At 43.0% G+C, this 17,142-nt stretch overlaps 1 protein-coding gene across 7 annotated transcripts in view; it reads left to right on the top strand.

Annotated features, from left to right (window-relative positions):
• LOC112224627 (inositol polyphosphate-4-phosphatase type I A-like) overlaps positions 1–17,142 on the top strand; it is a 48,442-nt gene that overhangs the window by 2,073 nt on the left and 29,227 nt on the right. For 4 of the 7 annotated variants that reach the window (XM_042319879.1, XM_042319878.1, XM_042319880.1 and 1 more), the window contains exons 1-3: positions 2,004–2,108; positions 12,041–12,341; positions 12,650–12,694. In XM_042319879.1, the coding sequence (XP_042175813.1) occupies positions 12,236–12,341; positions 12,650–12,694 (151 nt within the window). In that variant the 5' untranslated portion in view covers positions 2,004–2,108; positions 12,041–12,235. Of the gene's footprint in view, positions 1–2,003; positions 2,109–8,877; positions 9,026–10,412; positions 10,538–12,040; positions 12,342–12,649; positions 12,695–17,142 lie in introns of those variants that run through there. The other 3 variants (XM_042319876.1, XM_042319875.1, XM_042319877.1) reach the window with 3 other exon arrangements.

Raw genomic sequence — 17,142 nt, 5'->3', positions numbered from 1 at the left:
AATCTCATACTGTGGGTACCCTACCCGCACTATATCTTTGAGTTGTTGGCTAGAGCGCATGTACCAAGACCAGAGTGGGCAAAAGTTTCTGTGACCAAAACATCATTCGAGTTGAAAATGCGATGAAAACCATTGTAACTTGTATTTTTCATTCAGTACATGGGAATTTAAGCGCAAAAGTTTTTTATGTGCACTACGTCATCACGCACAGCCTTTTATCGGAAATAAGTCCGTTTGATGGAAACATGTCTGGTGGGAAAATATGCATATTGTTTTATGCAGATTTTAGAATATTCGCACGGAAATCTGTGGCAAATTGGATGGAAACCTAGTTTATGTCAGTCACAACATCACCATAATGTATTATGCACAAAACTGACTGCAGACGTTAAATCGAGAGCGTTAAATCGAAATGTGTCACTTGGAGCTTGGGCTAGGGCGAGTCCTGTACATAAACCCTGGACTGCAGGTGCTATGTATTGACTATTGAGAGGCTTTGAAGCCACCGGTCGGCCATATTGGAACTTGCCAGAAGGCACAGTCCTCCATAGGAACGAATAGAATTCTACAGTATTTCAATTAAATATTTCAAGGACAAAATGACATGTATTTAAGTATTTTTGTTGTTGTAGCGGGGACAGTAACATTAGTAATCTAAAAAAAGTTATACTTTAAGGAAAATGTTTTCAGTCAAAAGTTTGGGCACACCTACTCATTCAATGGATTTTCTTTATTTTTATTTTTTTCTACATTGTAGAATAATAGTGAAGACATCAAAAATATAAAATAACACACATGGAATAATGTAGTAACCAAAAAAGTGTTAAACAAATCAAAATTATTTTATATTTGAGATTCTTCAAAGTAGCCACCCTTTGACTTGATGACAGCTTTACATACTCTTGGCATTCTCTCAACCAGCTTCATGAGGTAGTCACCTGGAATACATTTCAATTAACAGGTGTGCCCTGTTAAAAGTTCATTTGTGGAATTTCTTTCCAATCAGTTGTGTTGTGACAAGGTAGGGGTGGTATACAGAAGATGGCCCTATTTGGTAAAAGAAACTCAATTTTATGGCAAAAACAGCTCAAATAAGCAAAGAGAAATGACAGTCCATCATTACTTTAAGACATGCGGGTCAGTCAATCTGGAAAATGTCAAGAACTTTGAAAGTTTCTTCAAGTGCAGTCGCAAAAACCATCAAGTGCTATGATGAAACTGGCTCTCATGAGGACCGCCACAGGAAAGGAAGACTCAGAGTTACCTCTGCTGCGGAGGATAAATGTATTAGTTACCAGTCTCAGAAATTGTACCCCAAATAAATGCTTCACAGAGTTCAAGTAACAGACACATCTCAACATCAACTGTTCAGAGGAGACTGTGTGAATCAGGCCAACATGGTCGAATTGCTGCAAAGAAACCACTACTAAAGGACCCCATTAATAAGAAGAGACTTACTTGGGCCAAGAAAAAAGCAGCCAACTAGTGCTCAGCATATGTGGGAACTCCTTCAAAACTGTTGGAAATGTATTCCAGGTGAAGCTGTTTAAGAGAATGCCAAGAGTGCACAAAACTGTCATCAAGGCAAAGGGTGGCTACTTTGAATAATCTCAAATATACACTTTTTTGGTTACCACATGATTCCATATGTGTTATTTCACAGCTTTGATGTCTTCACTATTATTCTACAGAAAATGTAGAAAATAGTAAAAATAAAGAAAAACCCATGAATGAGTTGGTGTGTCCAAACTTCTGACTGGTTCTGTATAAATATATATTTTATGTTTAGTTCACATAATATAATTTAAAAGTATGCATTAAGGTGTCTGTGATATATTACATGTGGTAAAACAAATGTAGACATAATTAAATGCATTTTCATAGCTTCCAAAATATATTTTCAAGGTTGGGCAGTGCCAAGATGGAGGCACGGCGGCATCAGCCTAGTGCCACTTAAATACATCTAGTGTATATATAAATCATTGGTCCTGTACGGCTGCAGACTCCGTCGATTCAAGGAGGAACTGAGATGAGCATCACTAGGCTATCAAATAAACAGCACACATAGACCTACCGTTTCAATAGGGAGTCGTTACCCGTCTCTTGAAGTAAGTCTATTTAAATGCATATGTTTTTATCTCTGAAATATAATATCTGTTTAGAAGAAAAGGATGGGTTTGCATAGGCGTATATTGACAACCCACAATAAACACTGCTGAGTTGAACCACTATTCTGTGATGCCAAGTAGAGAATTTCTGTTTGCATGACATGACAATCCCGTTGTACCCGAGTTTTCGCTTGTTTTGTGTTCGCTGTCTTTATAATGGGTTATGGGAATGTGTAGACGTAACCGGACTGCTCATATAAACTGGCGCTGCCAACAACTGGTTCCCATTGAATGAAAGCAGGATAGCAGATTTCATCATGACGCAATCTGTGTTATTGTCGGAGCATCATAGCCAATAACACGCTCATTGAGACTAATAGAATGATACTAATTGGATGATTGATTCACATACTAGCCTATATTTTTCCAATGATAGGTTATGTATTTTCTTCACGTCTGCATCCTATAGCCTATAGTCTTAGACCGAAGGCGGGTTGTTGACGCCTCGATCAGTTTTACAAAGAACAGCATCACTTAGGCCTACAGCAAGGGCAGTGGGTGGTTTTGCGTGTGTTTGTTAACTGTGGGCTGTGTCACTGCATAGACAACACAGTCTCACAATCAATTCGTGCATATATGTACAAAATGCATTTCAGCAAATTTCGTGCGTTTTTGTGCGTTTTTCTGGCTTAATTCGTGAGAAAAGACACAAATGTAACCAGTAGGCTACACACAAGCCTTTTCAACAACCATATAGACGCGATAGTTTATATTTAATTTTTGTTCGTAAACTCGATGTAGGATCAGGCAAAATCCCTTGAGTTGCGCACCTTATGCAGGTTTGGTCCTCGGTTGGTTACCATGTGTCCATATCGAGAGGTGTGGTCATGATGTCTAGGTCCACTTGTCAACGGATGTGGAAAGCATAGTGCAACCTAGGAGTTTGGTTTCTAGTTTTGAGTCGGTTGATCCACTTCCGTCTCTGACACGTGGAAACCGGAGGAAGGGGGGTGCACTCCACACATATGCGCTTAGGCCGGAGGGGTCCGGGCGCGGCCGGCCAAAGTTGTGGGCCCCGTGGTTGCCCACTTGTAGATTGACCCATTGGTTGGGTTAAAGAGTCGTCTGTCCGTAGGGTGTGGGTTAGGGTTAGGTCCAGTTGGAGTTAGGGTTAGGTATAGTTAGTAGAATGGTTAAGGTTAGGGTTAAGGTTAGGGTAAGGTATAGTCGCGAATATGGTTGTTGCAAAGGCTTGTGTGCCTACTGGTTAAATTCGTGTCTTTTCGCACGAATTAAGTAGCACATAAATTCGTGTATTTTCGAACGAATTGAACCACACAAAAACGCACGAAATCTGCTGAAATACATGTTGTACATATATGCGCGAATTGGATGTGAGGCTGGGCTGGCATGGACGACATACTCAAACAACGCTGTGCTTCTAGAGAGCCTTAGCTTTGATCTGTTTGATCTTTTAGCTGTTTATTGTGTGAGTGTGTGTGTTCGTGTGGTGAGTGCAAACTGATTAAAGGCATTGATCTAAGCAGGGCAAGGCTATCTCTGTCACTATCCAGGCATTAACATACACCCCAAGTCTACTAAGCAATAATTTATAGCTTCAACATTATTGAATTATCCTGACCAGTAGTGTGTGTGTGTTTGTGTGTGTGTGTGTGTGTTTGACCGTGAGTCAGACTCAGATCAGCATAGTTATGAAGATCAAGGTCTTTCTCTTCCTCATCTTCATCATCCTCTTCCGCCTCCTCCTCTTCCTCATCATCCTTTTCCTCCTATTACTCATGTTTATCCTCATCCTCCTCTTCCTCCTCATCCTCTTCCTCCTCTTCCTCATCATCCTCTTCCTCCTCCTGCTCCTCCTCCTCATAATTAAAGGTCACTTTCTCATGCTTTCTGACAGTGTGGGAGTACAGTTTCCTTGTTGTCAGGGTAACAAGAGCTTCTTTGTCCTGGGTTCCTTCCTGGTTGTGTGTCAGGTTTATGTCCGAGTCCCCTGAGTGTGCTCTTGGTCTGAAAACAGCCATAAGGGGTGTATCTCAATAGTCTCAAGTCCCTCCTCTCTTTACATATCTCTCTTTAACAACACTGACTGATCTAAGACTGTGTGTTTCACATCAGTGCAGATGAAGGAAAGGATAGAAGGATAGTCATCTTTTAGATTGGGATCTATGTACAACTGAACTCCTTAAAACCTCTTAGATGTAAAGTCCCCTGGTTAGGGGACCTTCATGGTTCTGGTATCGGTTCTAACTGACATTTTAGATTACAAATCGATCTGTGGACACCGTAGATCGAAATGGCTTGCATTGAGCGTAAGCCCTGGTTCCCACAGACCCGGTAGTATTTCTGAGCCTGTGTTACCTAGGATGTGAAATCTAAAACCATCTGAAAGTGTCCATCAACTCCTGGCTGAATCCTAAGTCACTGCCACTGACAAAGCACTGCAAACTATACACCGTAGTGCAGCAGGAGGGAGTGGTTTCATCACTGTAGCACATTCAGAGATCCAGTTATAGCCATAAATCTAAAACAATTCATAGATTTGTAAGAAAAAACACTTTCTGTTGTCATAGACAGACAAGATTAATATGAGATGAAAGGTGAGTTCCTAACAAGTCCAGGAAGCCAAAGCTCTGGGAGATGTTCACAGCGATGGGAGCAGAAGTTTTGATCAAGAGAGACCTTTAGAAATATGCCATTTTTCTCTCACACTAAACATACAAATATGTATTTTACAGTTATGAGGAAGGTGAAATTGTATAGTTAGTCGTTTTATAATTTGATTATACTATATTTAGAAAGCATATAAGTCGTTTCAAGCCTTATTCATACAGTTTTGTTGAATAGGAAATACACCATATCAAATATTTGATATTTTTACATTTGTATCATATTTGTACTGTGTACTTGAGCTTGTGTCGTCAAAAGTGACTCCGCCTCAGAAATGTATTTTAAAAAATATCAGAAAGGTGAGATTTGAACCTTCTTGGAGTATGCAGCATTACTAGTTATTGTTATGTAGATTATATGTATTTACATTTACTAGTTAGGAGCTAAAGGATGTAGGAGAGAGTGGGGTAAGTTAAGAGATTTTTGACTTTTAGCATCACTTCTTCAAGGGAAATGTATTCTTTCTAACAAATATATCTACGTATATTTCAGGATGTTGTGTATCCCAGTAAATAATCTAAACGTTACAGTTTTGAAAACATAGCTGGTCCAAAAAAAGTGGTCTCTTGGCACAGCTTACCTGGGTTTGGGGTAAATTGAGTCATGGAACAGGGTAAGCCGCCTTTCTGTACTGAATGAAATATTATCACTACATTTTTAAAACCATGACTATCTTCATTACCTAAACACAATTTAACACAATCACAATCCATTTTTTGTCTTTTATACAGTAACAAACACTTTGTAATTTAAAACAAACTTTTAACATACAGTAGGCCAGGCCCTGTTGTTACCTCATATCCCAGCATTAATGTCTTGCATTACGCCTGGGAAGAAAACACTTCAATTTGCTCAACTTGTCATTGGCTCAACCATTTGCTCAACGTACCCCATGGTCATTGGCTCAACCATTTGCTCAACGTACCCCATGGTCATTGGCTCAACCATTTGCTCAACGTACCCCATGGTCATTGGCTCAACCATTTGCTCAACGTACCCCATGGTCATTGGCTCAACTTACCACAAGGCAAACATTTAGACTATATTAGCCCATGCAGCTACAATGATGCCCTTACATGCTAGGTTTAGGTCCTCATATTGAAGCTGATAGAGAATCCAAATGATGTATGGAACACTCTTAAACTGATCTACTTTGGTTTAGACACTTGCATCATGAAACCTCTAACACAAATTAAATTGACTTGCTGAAAATCTTCTTCTTTTTTTACCTAAACCACTTTTCCGATGTGGCTTCTTCCCTCACGGACTCCATGAAATTATGACCTCTTCCTAAATATTTGGTCAAATTATTAATTTTGTGAATGGTTTCCTAGAAACAAGGGTGGCTCAACTTACCACATTGGCTAAACTTACCACACTTTCCACTATAGGGTTGTTTGATGTTGAACCTCAGCTAGTACTTGATCAATGAAAATAATTGCTTGGTTAGGCCTGGGAGAGCAGAGTAGTCAGGATAGACTTTGGAACCATGTTTACCACCTACATTCTCCTACACATAGACAATACATCAGTTATATCAGAGTTCTATAGCTCCTACATACGTGTGTGTCAGATAGAGATTCCTAATCTCAAATGATACACTGCGCTACTGTTCACCACAAACACATAGGCCAATGAGGATGGAGGTTGGCCAGGGATACTGTAGGAGAGAGAAGGAGAAGAGAGGATAGGAGAGGGGGAAAAGAGAGGGGAGGGAGAGAGAGGAGAGGAGAGGAGAGGAGAAGAGAAGAGAGGAGAAGAGAGGAGAGGAGAGGAGAGGACAAAAAGAGAGGGGAGGTGGAGAGAGGAGAGGAGAGGGGAAAGGAGAAGAGAGGAGAGGGAAACGGAGAGGGGAGGAGAAGAGAGGAGATGTGAGGGGGAAAATAGCGGAAGAGAGGAGAGGATAAGAGAGGAGAGAAGAGAGGAGAGAGAAGGTGAAGAGAGAAGAGGAGAGGGGAAAAAGAGAGGTGACGAGAAGAGAGGTGAGGAGAGGAGAAGAGAGGAATGGAGATGGAAAAAAGAGAGGGGAGGTGGAGAGAGGAGAGGAGAGGAGAAAAGAGGAGAAGAGACAAGAGGAAAGGTGAGGAGGAAAGATAGAGAAGGAGAGGAGAAGAGAGGAGAGGGAAAACCAGAGGGGAGGTGGAGACAAAGAGCAAGAAAGAAAGGAGAGGAGATGAGAGACAAAGACACATGGGAGTAGATATTAGAGAGAGAGAGACATGGGAGCAGACAACACAGAGAGAGAGACAGGGGAGCAGATAATGGTGAGAGAGAGACAGAGAGAGAGATAGACATGGGAGCAGACAACAGAGAGAGAGACAGAGAGAGAGAGACAGGGGAGCAGATAATAGAGAGAGAGACAGGGGAGCAGACAACAGAGAGAGAAAGAGAGAGACAGGGGAGCAGACAACAGAGAGAGAGAGACAGAAGCGATGGACAGTAGACAGGGAGACAGGGAGGAGAAGGCACACAAGGGCAGGTGAGGAAAGGGGGAAAGTGGAGGACATAAGGGGAATAGATTAGGACAGGATGAGTGATGCTCTAGTCCAGCTGGTAGTGACAGTCTCTGCAGGGTGTCTGGTGTACTATGCAGCCAGTGCCAGGCCCTCCTAGCTGGGTCACTCTCTTCCTCACCATCTCGCCATTCCTGGAGAGGAGTGTTTGGCTGTCTAATCAGTTGTCTGAGCTAGCCTCCCCCAAACCCTGACCCCTTCTCTCAGCCTCTCCATCTCCAACATAAGTACCTCCATCCCTGTAGAACCCCTTACTCTACCTGTCTCTCAACCCCCACCCCATTCTCCCTTTGAAAGGCAACAGCAATTTGTCCCACCACTTTCTGTCCTCAAAAAGCAGGAGGCCTCTTTTCCCCATCACTCTCCCAACCTCCACCACAAAGCAAAATCCCTGTCCTGTCTTAAAAGGCACCATCTCCTTCACAAGTCTAAGCCTCCCACCCACCAGATTCCCCCATCCTTATGCCCATAAAGTGATTCCTTCTCTCAGTAGCACCCTGACTGCAGAAAGTGAATATCTGATCTCTGATAGATCTCCATGTTTCTCATGTCTCGGTCTCCTGGAGCATGCTGCTTGATGCAACGCCGATGTTGTGGGTTTGATCCCTCCTGCTGGGCCACATACTCTGTTAATGAACAGTAAGTTATCTGTGATGGAGGTCTGATTGGCTCCCGTGGCTAAGCCTCACATCCAGAGAGACGGGGCATCACACAGTCCTTCTCCCAGAGCCCCAGGGTCCCAGGCAATGAGGCTTACAGCATGTTAAAGCCTGTTCCCACTGACAATGACTCATAAAGCTTAATGATACCAGTGGGCCATCAGACGAGTAGTGGTGCTAATGGCCCACTGTTTGGTTTCATACAGAGCTGCCAGCATAGAGATGACTCTGGCAGTGATGGAATGGGAGGGTAGGAGTGTTTATGTCTGTATGCTGGTGAATGTGCACTTCTCTGTGCCTAAGTTTTCATGAGTGGGAACACGTGTGTGTGTGTGTGTGTGTGGGGGGGGTCTGACATCAGCACATGATGTAAAGATAGACTTGCATACACATAAGTCCTCTGGATGGATGCACAGGCACAACCAGCAGTGTCTTTATATATGTATCATACACAATCACAACAGTAGCACACACACACACACACACACACACACACACACACACACACACACACACACACACACACACACACATATCCACCTGCGCTTAAACACATAGGTTCAGCTTAACTTCCTTTCCCCTTTTGTCCCAGTACTAATATATTATTTACCAGATAAACAGATCTGGAGGACAGATGGAGCACCTGGCCCTGTGTGTGTGTGTGTCTGGTGTGCGTGTGTGGGTGTGTGCGTGTGTGTGTGTGTGTGTGTGTGTGTGTGTGTGTATGTGTGTGTGTGTGTGTGTGTGTGTGTGTGTGTGTGTGTGTGTGTGTGTGTGTGTGTGTGTGTGTGTGTGTGTGTGTGTGTGTGTGTGTGTGTGTGTGTGGTGTGCGGGTGCATTCATGTGTGTGCATACGTGAGTTTGTGTATGAGGAAATGCCAAGTTTGTCAAACATGCCACAGGAAATGTAAACATCTCAGGGCGAGCGCAAGACCCATTCAGGGTACATCAGTCATCTCGGTAGTGCTTCTCTCTACTTTTATATTTACTATGTTACGTCTAGTCTATGAGACCAGGCTGTAAAACTATCTCAGCTTCGATGCGTCGAGTGGACCAGGTCAGTTATGTCATTTGTGTCACCGTATTTTAGAACCTCATGGCTAAGCATGACGAGCACCTCCATGGCTGTGCTCTGTGATTCTGACACAAGTGACGCTTGTCACTCAGTGTTGTCGTCAAAATGTCTTCTTCTAGTTGATATTTTATTGTTCCTCTTACTCCAGCGCTCCACTCTGCCTCGGTCTTGTTAAATCAGCTTTGGTGTGTGTGAACTGCATTGATCAGCTGTCAGCAATGCTGCATAGAAGAGAGACTGGGGCAGTAGAGGCTGCTGAGTGGGAAAACCATGTTTTTGATACCATTCCATTCACTCCATTATGCTCATTACTATGAGCCGTCCTCCCAGCAGCAGCCTTCACTGGAGTGGGGAATCGTTTTGCAAGACAGAGAGAGAGAGAGAGAGAGAGAGAGAGAGAGAGAGAGAGAGAGAGAGAGAGAGAGAGAGAGAGAAGCAAACTGAGTTGTTTTGAAACTGATATGAATATACAGGTTTATGCACTGAGCCAAACGAATGAAGGGCATTTGAGGGCTCTTCTGGCCTGAAAACCACTTTGAGGTCAAAAGGGGAAGGGAGAAAGAGAAAGAGAGAGAGAGAGAGAGAGAGAGAGAGAGTGTGTCACAATTCCCTCAGTCTGTGACCAGGAGGACATGGCTGTACGTGTGGGTTTGACAGTTGGGCAGAGCGACAGATTGAGTTTCCTGTTTTCATTCAGTTGTGTCGAGATGCAACAGTGTACCTCTCTTTCTTGCCCTCTGTCTCTCTCTCTCTCTCTCGCTCTCTCTCTCTTTCTCTCTCTCTCTTTTTCTCTCTCTCTTTCTTCCGTTCTGTCTCTCTCTCTATCTCTCTCTCTTTCTTTTTCCCCTCCTCTCTCGCAATCTCTCTCTCGCTCTCTCTCTCTGTCTCTCTTTCTCTCTCTCTTTCTCTGCCCCTCCCCCTCTCTCTCTGTGACACATTCAGATTAGAAGAAAATATGTACACTTGGCATTGTACTCAGATCAGAACCTGACACAGTCTCTCTAAACATGTCCAGTGTGTGCATTATTGTGTTTATGTCAGAAAATACACACAGACACACATGATTATGTTGCTTTGAAACATACTTTTATTTTTCAAATATGAGAACTGAAACCTACTCTTACCCCTTGTTCTCTTTAATCTTAAAGGAGAGTTACAGTCAGGGGGTGTTGAGGTACAAAGTGTTCTGAATGTTATATCTGAGTGCTGATTCTAGTGGGGTTCATTGACACCACCTGCAGTGAATAAATGAAGTGTTCTTTGAGTCGCAATGGTCATAAAGGGTTTACTTTTAATTCAAACACATTCACTTAGACATAGGATGTTATGTATTGTGTGGCTGTAGGATTGTGACGCAGAGAACATGACTCATAGCCAGTCAGCTAGTGGCCGAGTGGGAGCGATAAGACACAGCTCATCAAATCAGGATCAAGGCTGGGTTGTTTTTCTGGTGGAATGCCTCTTTATATAGAGGTGTGGAAACACTGAGCAGAGGTGAGAGAACGGCGTGAGATTCGTGTTCATACAGACTTCTTATACCATGTAACATTCAGATAAGGAACTTGTAAAGACAATGTCATGTATTTCCTCTGGTAACAACCCTTGTTGCAAATACTGCAGCAGTGGCACACAGATACACAATGAATGGGTTTTCTTGAGCATTTATTTGTTAACCTGTTTGAAGCCTGCTTGAGACATTTTGTTCATGTTCCAGTACTTCCTTGAAGTACTCACTGATCTGATGATAAACAAGGAGTGAAAGGAGTAAAAGCTAAATCATTTCTTTCACCTATTCAGTCATGTCAGAGGATCTGTGATTATTTCCGGGACCCATCCAATCTTTTAGAATATGCTGGGAGGAAGGAAGGAGCAAAGGATTCTGGGAGCTTGGCCTGCTTTTCGTGTTGTGTGTAGCAGGTGTTCTCTCTGGCCGGGACAGACTGGGATGGGTGCCTGTTTGCATGTGTGGTTATGCGTGTGTGTGTGTGTTGTAGTATCCTTTTCTGTAAACTGTTGCTGGGCAAAACACTATGCCACAGGAGGCTGCTGAGGGGAGGACGGCTCATAGTAATGTCTGGAACGGAGCAAATGGAATGGCATCAAACACGTGGAAACCATGGAAACCATGTATTTGATACCATTCCACTGATTCCACTCCTGTCATTACCATGAGCCCGGCCTCCCAAATGAAGGTGCCACCAACCTCCTGTGGACGACGCGTAATGAGAATTAGACAGCATTAGTTCTATGACACAAAAGATGAAGTGTAGATTGCCTTTTCTTCTCTCTCACGCTCTGTCTCTTCCTCTCCGTCTGTCTCTTGGCTCCCTGCAGCTGTGTGGAAAGTCACATTTCCCCTAACTCAGCCTCTTCACACTGCATGTGTTAGCACTTTTACAGACAGAGAATAGAAATCAGCCACCACAGGGCACAGACAATTACAGAGTTTCTCCATCATTGTGTTCCTCCTCTTCCACCAATCACTCACTGTTGTCAGATGCTTTCTTTTCCGAAAACCCAAAGATTCCTAGAACTTCACACACATTCCCTGGAGTACAGTGTCCCTCGGGCCCTGAAGCTTGGAGTTTTCCCTCTCAGCTCGCCCATCTCTTCATGAAAGTTTCCGAGCTGTTGAATATTTCAATAGGTTGTTAGGAATCAGGAACAACGATTATAGAGGAGCACCGACTCTGAGGCCAGAATGGAAAGCCAACTTTAAAGTATAGATGTAAGACTACTTTAAAGTATAGATGTAGATGTAGGATTGAGCTGAATAGTACATAAGAGGGGCAGCTGTGTTGTGGTGACATTGTGCTACTCATGACACTGTTTAGCGACAGTTCATGTGCCTCACCTTGATTCAGTAGAGTGGGAAGGGTCATGTAGATAGCAAATAATGATCAGGTGAAGTGTGTGTCCACCATCCACTCCAACCATTCTGTTTCTATGGTGACGGTGGCTAATACCTTTGTTGTCATTATCTCTCTTTTCCTCCAGCTCCATCGCTAAGAGACCAGAGATGAAGAGACCGTCACACAGGAAATGATCATTCCAACACACACACAGGGATCTGATCTGAAGAGAGTGTTTGTGTGAGGAGGGCGTGTGGTGGTCTGTTCTTAACCCCCTCCACCCCTTACCCAGAATCCTCTTCTCCAACCCCTCAGACCCCTAACCCCTGACCCCCAAACCATGATGTCGGGGAAGGGGAAGGTTAGCCCGCGTCACCGGCCATGGTCCGTATACCGGGCTAACACCTTTGACCACTCTGCTGAGATGATGGGGCTGACACTGGCAGGTAAGGGCCCGTTCACTATAGTTACTGTAGTTACACTATTTCTTATTGCCCACTGAGTTGATGGGGCTGACACTGGCAGGTAAGTGCCCATTTACTATAGTTACTGTAGTTACACTATTTCTTATTGCCCACTGAGTTGATGGGGCTGACACTGGCAGGTAAGGGCCCATTTACTATAGTTACGGTAGTTACACTATTTCTTATTGCCCACTGAGTTGATGCAGGCTGTCAAAATATGCATGTGCATAATCTTGCCTTGTTAGTCACTGTAGCTGTAGTAAAGAACCAGTTTCTCTGTGTTGTTGTAGGTAACAGTCAGGACCCAGATGAACCGGTGTTGGAGTTCAGCCTGGGTGAGTGTGGTGATGCTGAAGTCAACTTCTCACTGCTGTTCAATTGTCTTTGATATATACAGTGCATTCAGAACGTATTCAAAACCCTTGACTTTTTCCACATTTTGTTAGGTTACAGCCTTACTCTAAAATCTACACACAATAGCCCACAATGACAAAGTGAAAACAGGTTTTTAGAAATGTTCGCAAATTTATTAAACATTAAAAACAGAAATACCTTATTGACATAAGTATTCAGACCGTTTGCTATGAGACTCGAAATTGAGCTCAGGTGCATCCTGTTTCCATTGATCATCCTTGAGATGTTTCAACAACTTGACTGGAGAATGGAGGGGCCTCCATAATTCTTAAATGGAAGATGTTTGGAACCACCAAGACACTTCCTCGAGCCGCCCGGCCAAACTGAGCAATCACGGGAGAAGGGCATTGGTCAGGGAGGTGACCAAGAATTCCTCTCTGGCGATCGGAGAACCTTCCAGAAGGACAACCATTTCTGCAGCAATCCACCAATCAGGCCTTTATGGTAGAGTGGCCAGACGGAAGCCACTCCTCAGTAAAAGGCACATGACAGCACCTGTGGAGTTTGCCAAAAGGAACCTAAAGATTAGTCTGAAGGAAACCTGGCACCATCCCTACGGTGAAGCATGGTGGTAGCAGCATCATGCTGGATCATGCAGGATGTTTTTCAGTGGTGGGGACTGGGGGACTAGTCAGGATCGAGGCAAAGATGAACAGAGCAAAGTGGTCCACACTGCTTTACACCACACTGACTTAACCATAACGCTCTATACCATGTTGACCTAACCATAACATAACCATAACTCTCTACATCATGTTGACCTAACCATAACACTCTACACCATGTTGACCTAACCATAACGTAACCATAACACTCTACACCATGTTGACCTTACCATAACGCTCTACACCATGTTGACCTAACCATAACGTAACCATAACACTCTACACCATGTTGACCTAACCATAACGTAACCATAACACTCTACACCATGTTGACCTAACCATAACACTCTACACCATGTTGACCTTACCATAACGTAACCATAACGCTCTACACCATGTTGACCTTACCATAACACTCTACACCATGTTGACCTAACCATAACACTCTACACCATGTTGACCTAACCATAACGTAACCATAACACTCTACACCATGTTGACCTTACCATAACACTCTACACCATGTTGACCTAACCATAACACTCTACACCATGTTGACCTAACCATAACGTAACCATAACACTCTACACCATGTTGACCTTACCATAACACTCTACACCATGTTGACCTTACCATAACACTCTACACCATGTTAACCTTACCATAACACTCTACACCATGTTGACCTTACCATAACACTCTACACCATGTTGACCTTACCATAACACTCTACACCATGTTGACCTTACCATAACACTCTACACCATGTTGACCTAACCATACACCATGTTAACCATAACGCTCTACACCATGTTGACCTTACCATAACACTCTACACCATGTTGACCTAACCATAACACTCTACACCATGTTGACCTTACCATAACACTCTACACCATGTTGACCTAACCCACCATAACACTCTACACCATGTTGACCTAACCATAACACTCTACACCATGTTGACCTAACCATAACACTCTACACCATGTTGACCTAACCATAACGTAACCATAACACTCTACACCATGTTGACCTAACCATAACGTAACCATAACACCTACACCATGTTGACCTAACCATAACACTCTACACCATGTTGACCTAACCATAATAACATAACGCTCTACACCATGTTGACCTAACCATAACGTAACCATAACGCTCTACACCATGTTGACCTAACCATAATGTAACCATAACACTCTACACCATGTTGACCTAACCATAACGTAACCATAACGCTCTACACCATGTTGACCTAACCATAACGTAACCATAACGCTCTACACCATGTTGACCTAACCATAACACTCTACACCATGTTGACCTTACCATAACACTCTACACCATGTTGACCTTACCATAACACTCTACACCATGTTGACCTAACCATAACACTCTACACCATGTTGACCTTACCATAACACTCTACACCATGTTGACCTAACCATAATGTAACCATAACACTCTACACCATGTTGACCTTACCATAACACTCTACACCATGTTGACCTAACCATAACGTAACCATAACGCTCTACACCATGTTGACCTAACCATAACACTCTACACCATGTTGACCTTACCATAACGTAACCATAACGCTCTACACTATGTTGACCTTACCATAACGTAACCATAACGCTCTACCCCATGTTGACCTAACCATAACGTAACCATAACGCTCTACACCATGTTGACCTAACCATAATGTAACCATAACACTCTACACCATGTTGACCTAACCATAACGTAACCATAACGCTCTACACCATGTTGACCTAACCATAATGTAACCATAACACTCTACACCATGTTGACCTAACCATAACGTAACCATAACGCTCTACACCATGTTGACCTAACCATAACGTAACCATAACGCTCTACACCATGTTGACCTAACCATAACACTCTACACCTTGTTGACCTAACCATAACACTCTACCCCATGTTGACCTAACCATAACGTAACCATAACGCTCTACACCATGTTGACCTAACCATAATGTAACCATAACACTCTACACCATGTTGACCTAACCATAACGTAACCATAACGCTCTACACCATGTTGACCTTACCATAACACTCTACACCATGTTGACCTTACCATAACGTAACCATAACGCTCTACACCATGTTGACCTAACCATAACGTAACCATAACGCTCTACACCATGTTGACCTAACCATAACACTCTACACCATGTTGACCTTACCATAACGTAACCATAACACTCTACACCATGTTGACCTAACCATAACACTCTACACCATGTTGACCTAACCATAATGTAACCATAACGCTCTACACCATGTTGACCTAACCATAATGTAACCATAACGCTCTACACCATGTTGACCTAACCATAACACTCTACACCATGTTGACCTAACCATAACGTAACCATAACACTCTACACCATGTTGACCTTACCATAACACTCTACACCATGTTGACCTAACCATAACACTCTACACCATGTTGACCTTACCATAACACTCTACACCATGTTGACCTTACCATAACACTCTACACCATGTTGACCTTACCATAACACTCTACACCATGTTGACCTTACCATAACACTCTACACCATGTTGACCTTACCATAACACTCTACACCATGTTGACCTTACCATAACACTCTACACCATGTTGACCTTACCATAACACTCTACACCATGTTGACCTTACCATAACACTCTACACCATGTTGACCTTACCATAACACTCTACACCATGTTGACCTAACCATAACGTAACCATAACACTCTACACCATGTTGACCTTACCATAACACTCTACACCATGTTGACCTTACCATAACACTCTACACCATGTTGACCTAACCATAACACTCTACACCATGTTGACCTTACCATAACACTCTACACCATGTTGACCTTACCATAACACTCTACACCATGTTGACCTAACTATAACACTCTACACCATGTTGACCTTACCATAACACTCTACACCATGTTGACCTAACCATAACGTAACCATAACGCTCTACACCATGTTGACCTTACCATAACACTCTACACCATGTTGACCTAACCATAACGTAACCATAACACTCTACACCATGTTGACCTAACCATAACACTCTACACCATGTTGACCTAACCATAACACTCTACACCATGTTGACCTAACCATAACGTAACCATAACACTCTACACCATGTTGACCTAACCATAACGTAACCATAACACTCTACACCATGTTGACCTTACCATAACACTCTACACCTTGTTGACCTAACCATAACACTCTACCCCATGTTGACCTAACCATAACGTAACCATAACGCTCTACACCATGTTGACCTAACCATAACGTAACCATAACGCTCTACACCATGTTGACCTAACCATAATGTAACCATAACCTCTACACCATGTTGACCTAACCATAACGTAACCATAACGCTCTACACCATGTTGACCTTACCATAACGTAACCATAACGCTCTACACCATGTTGACCTAACCATAACACTCTACACCATGTTGACCTTACCATAACACTCTACACCATGTTGACCTAACCATAACGTAACCATAACGCTCTACACCATGTTGACCTAACCATAACACTCTACACCATGTTGACCTTACCATAACGTAACCATAACGTCTACACTATGTTGACCTACCATAACGTAACCATAACGCTCACCCCATGTTGACCTAACCAGCATAACCATAACGCTCTACACCATGTAGACCAACCATAATGTAACCAT

Source organism: Oncorhynchus tshawytscha, linkage group LG03, assembly GCF_018296145.1.
Source record: "Oncorhynchus tshawytscha isolate Ot180627B linkage group LG03, Otsh_v2.0, whole genome shotgun sequence".
Classification (NCBI taxonomy): domain Eukaryota; kingdom Metazoa; phylum Chordata; class Actinopteri; order Salmoniformes; family Salmonidae; genus Oncorhynchus; species Oncorhynchus tshawytscha.
The sequence above is the reverse complement of the archived record's forward strand: the minus strand, read 5'-3'. Positions and strand labels throughout refer to the sequence as shown.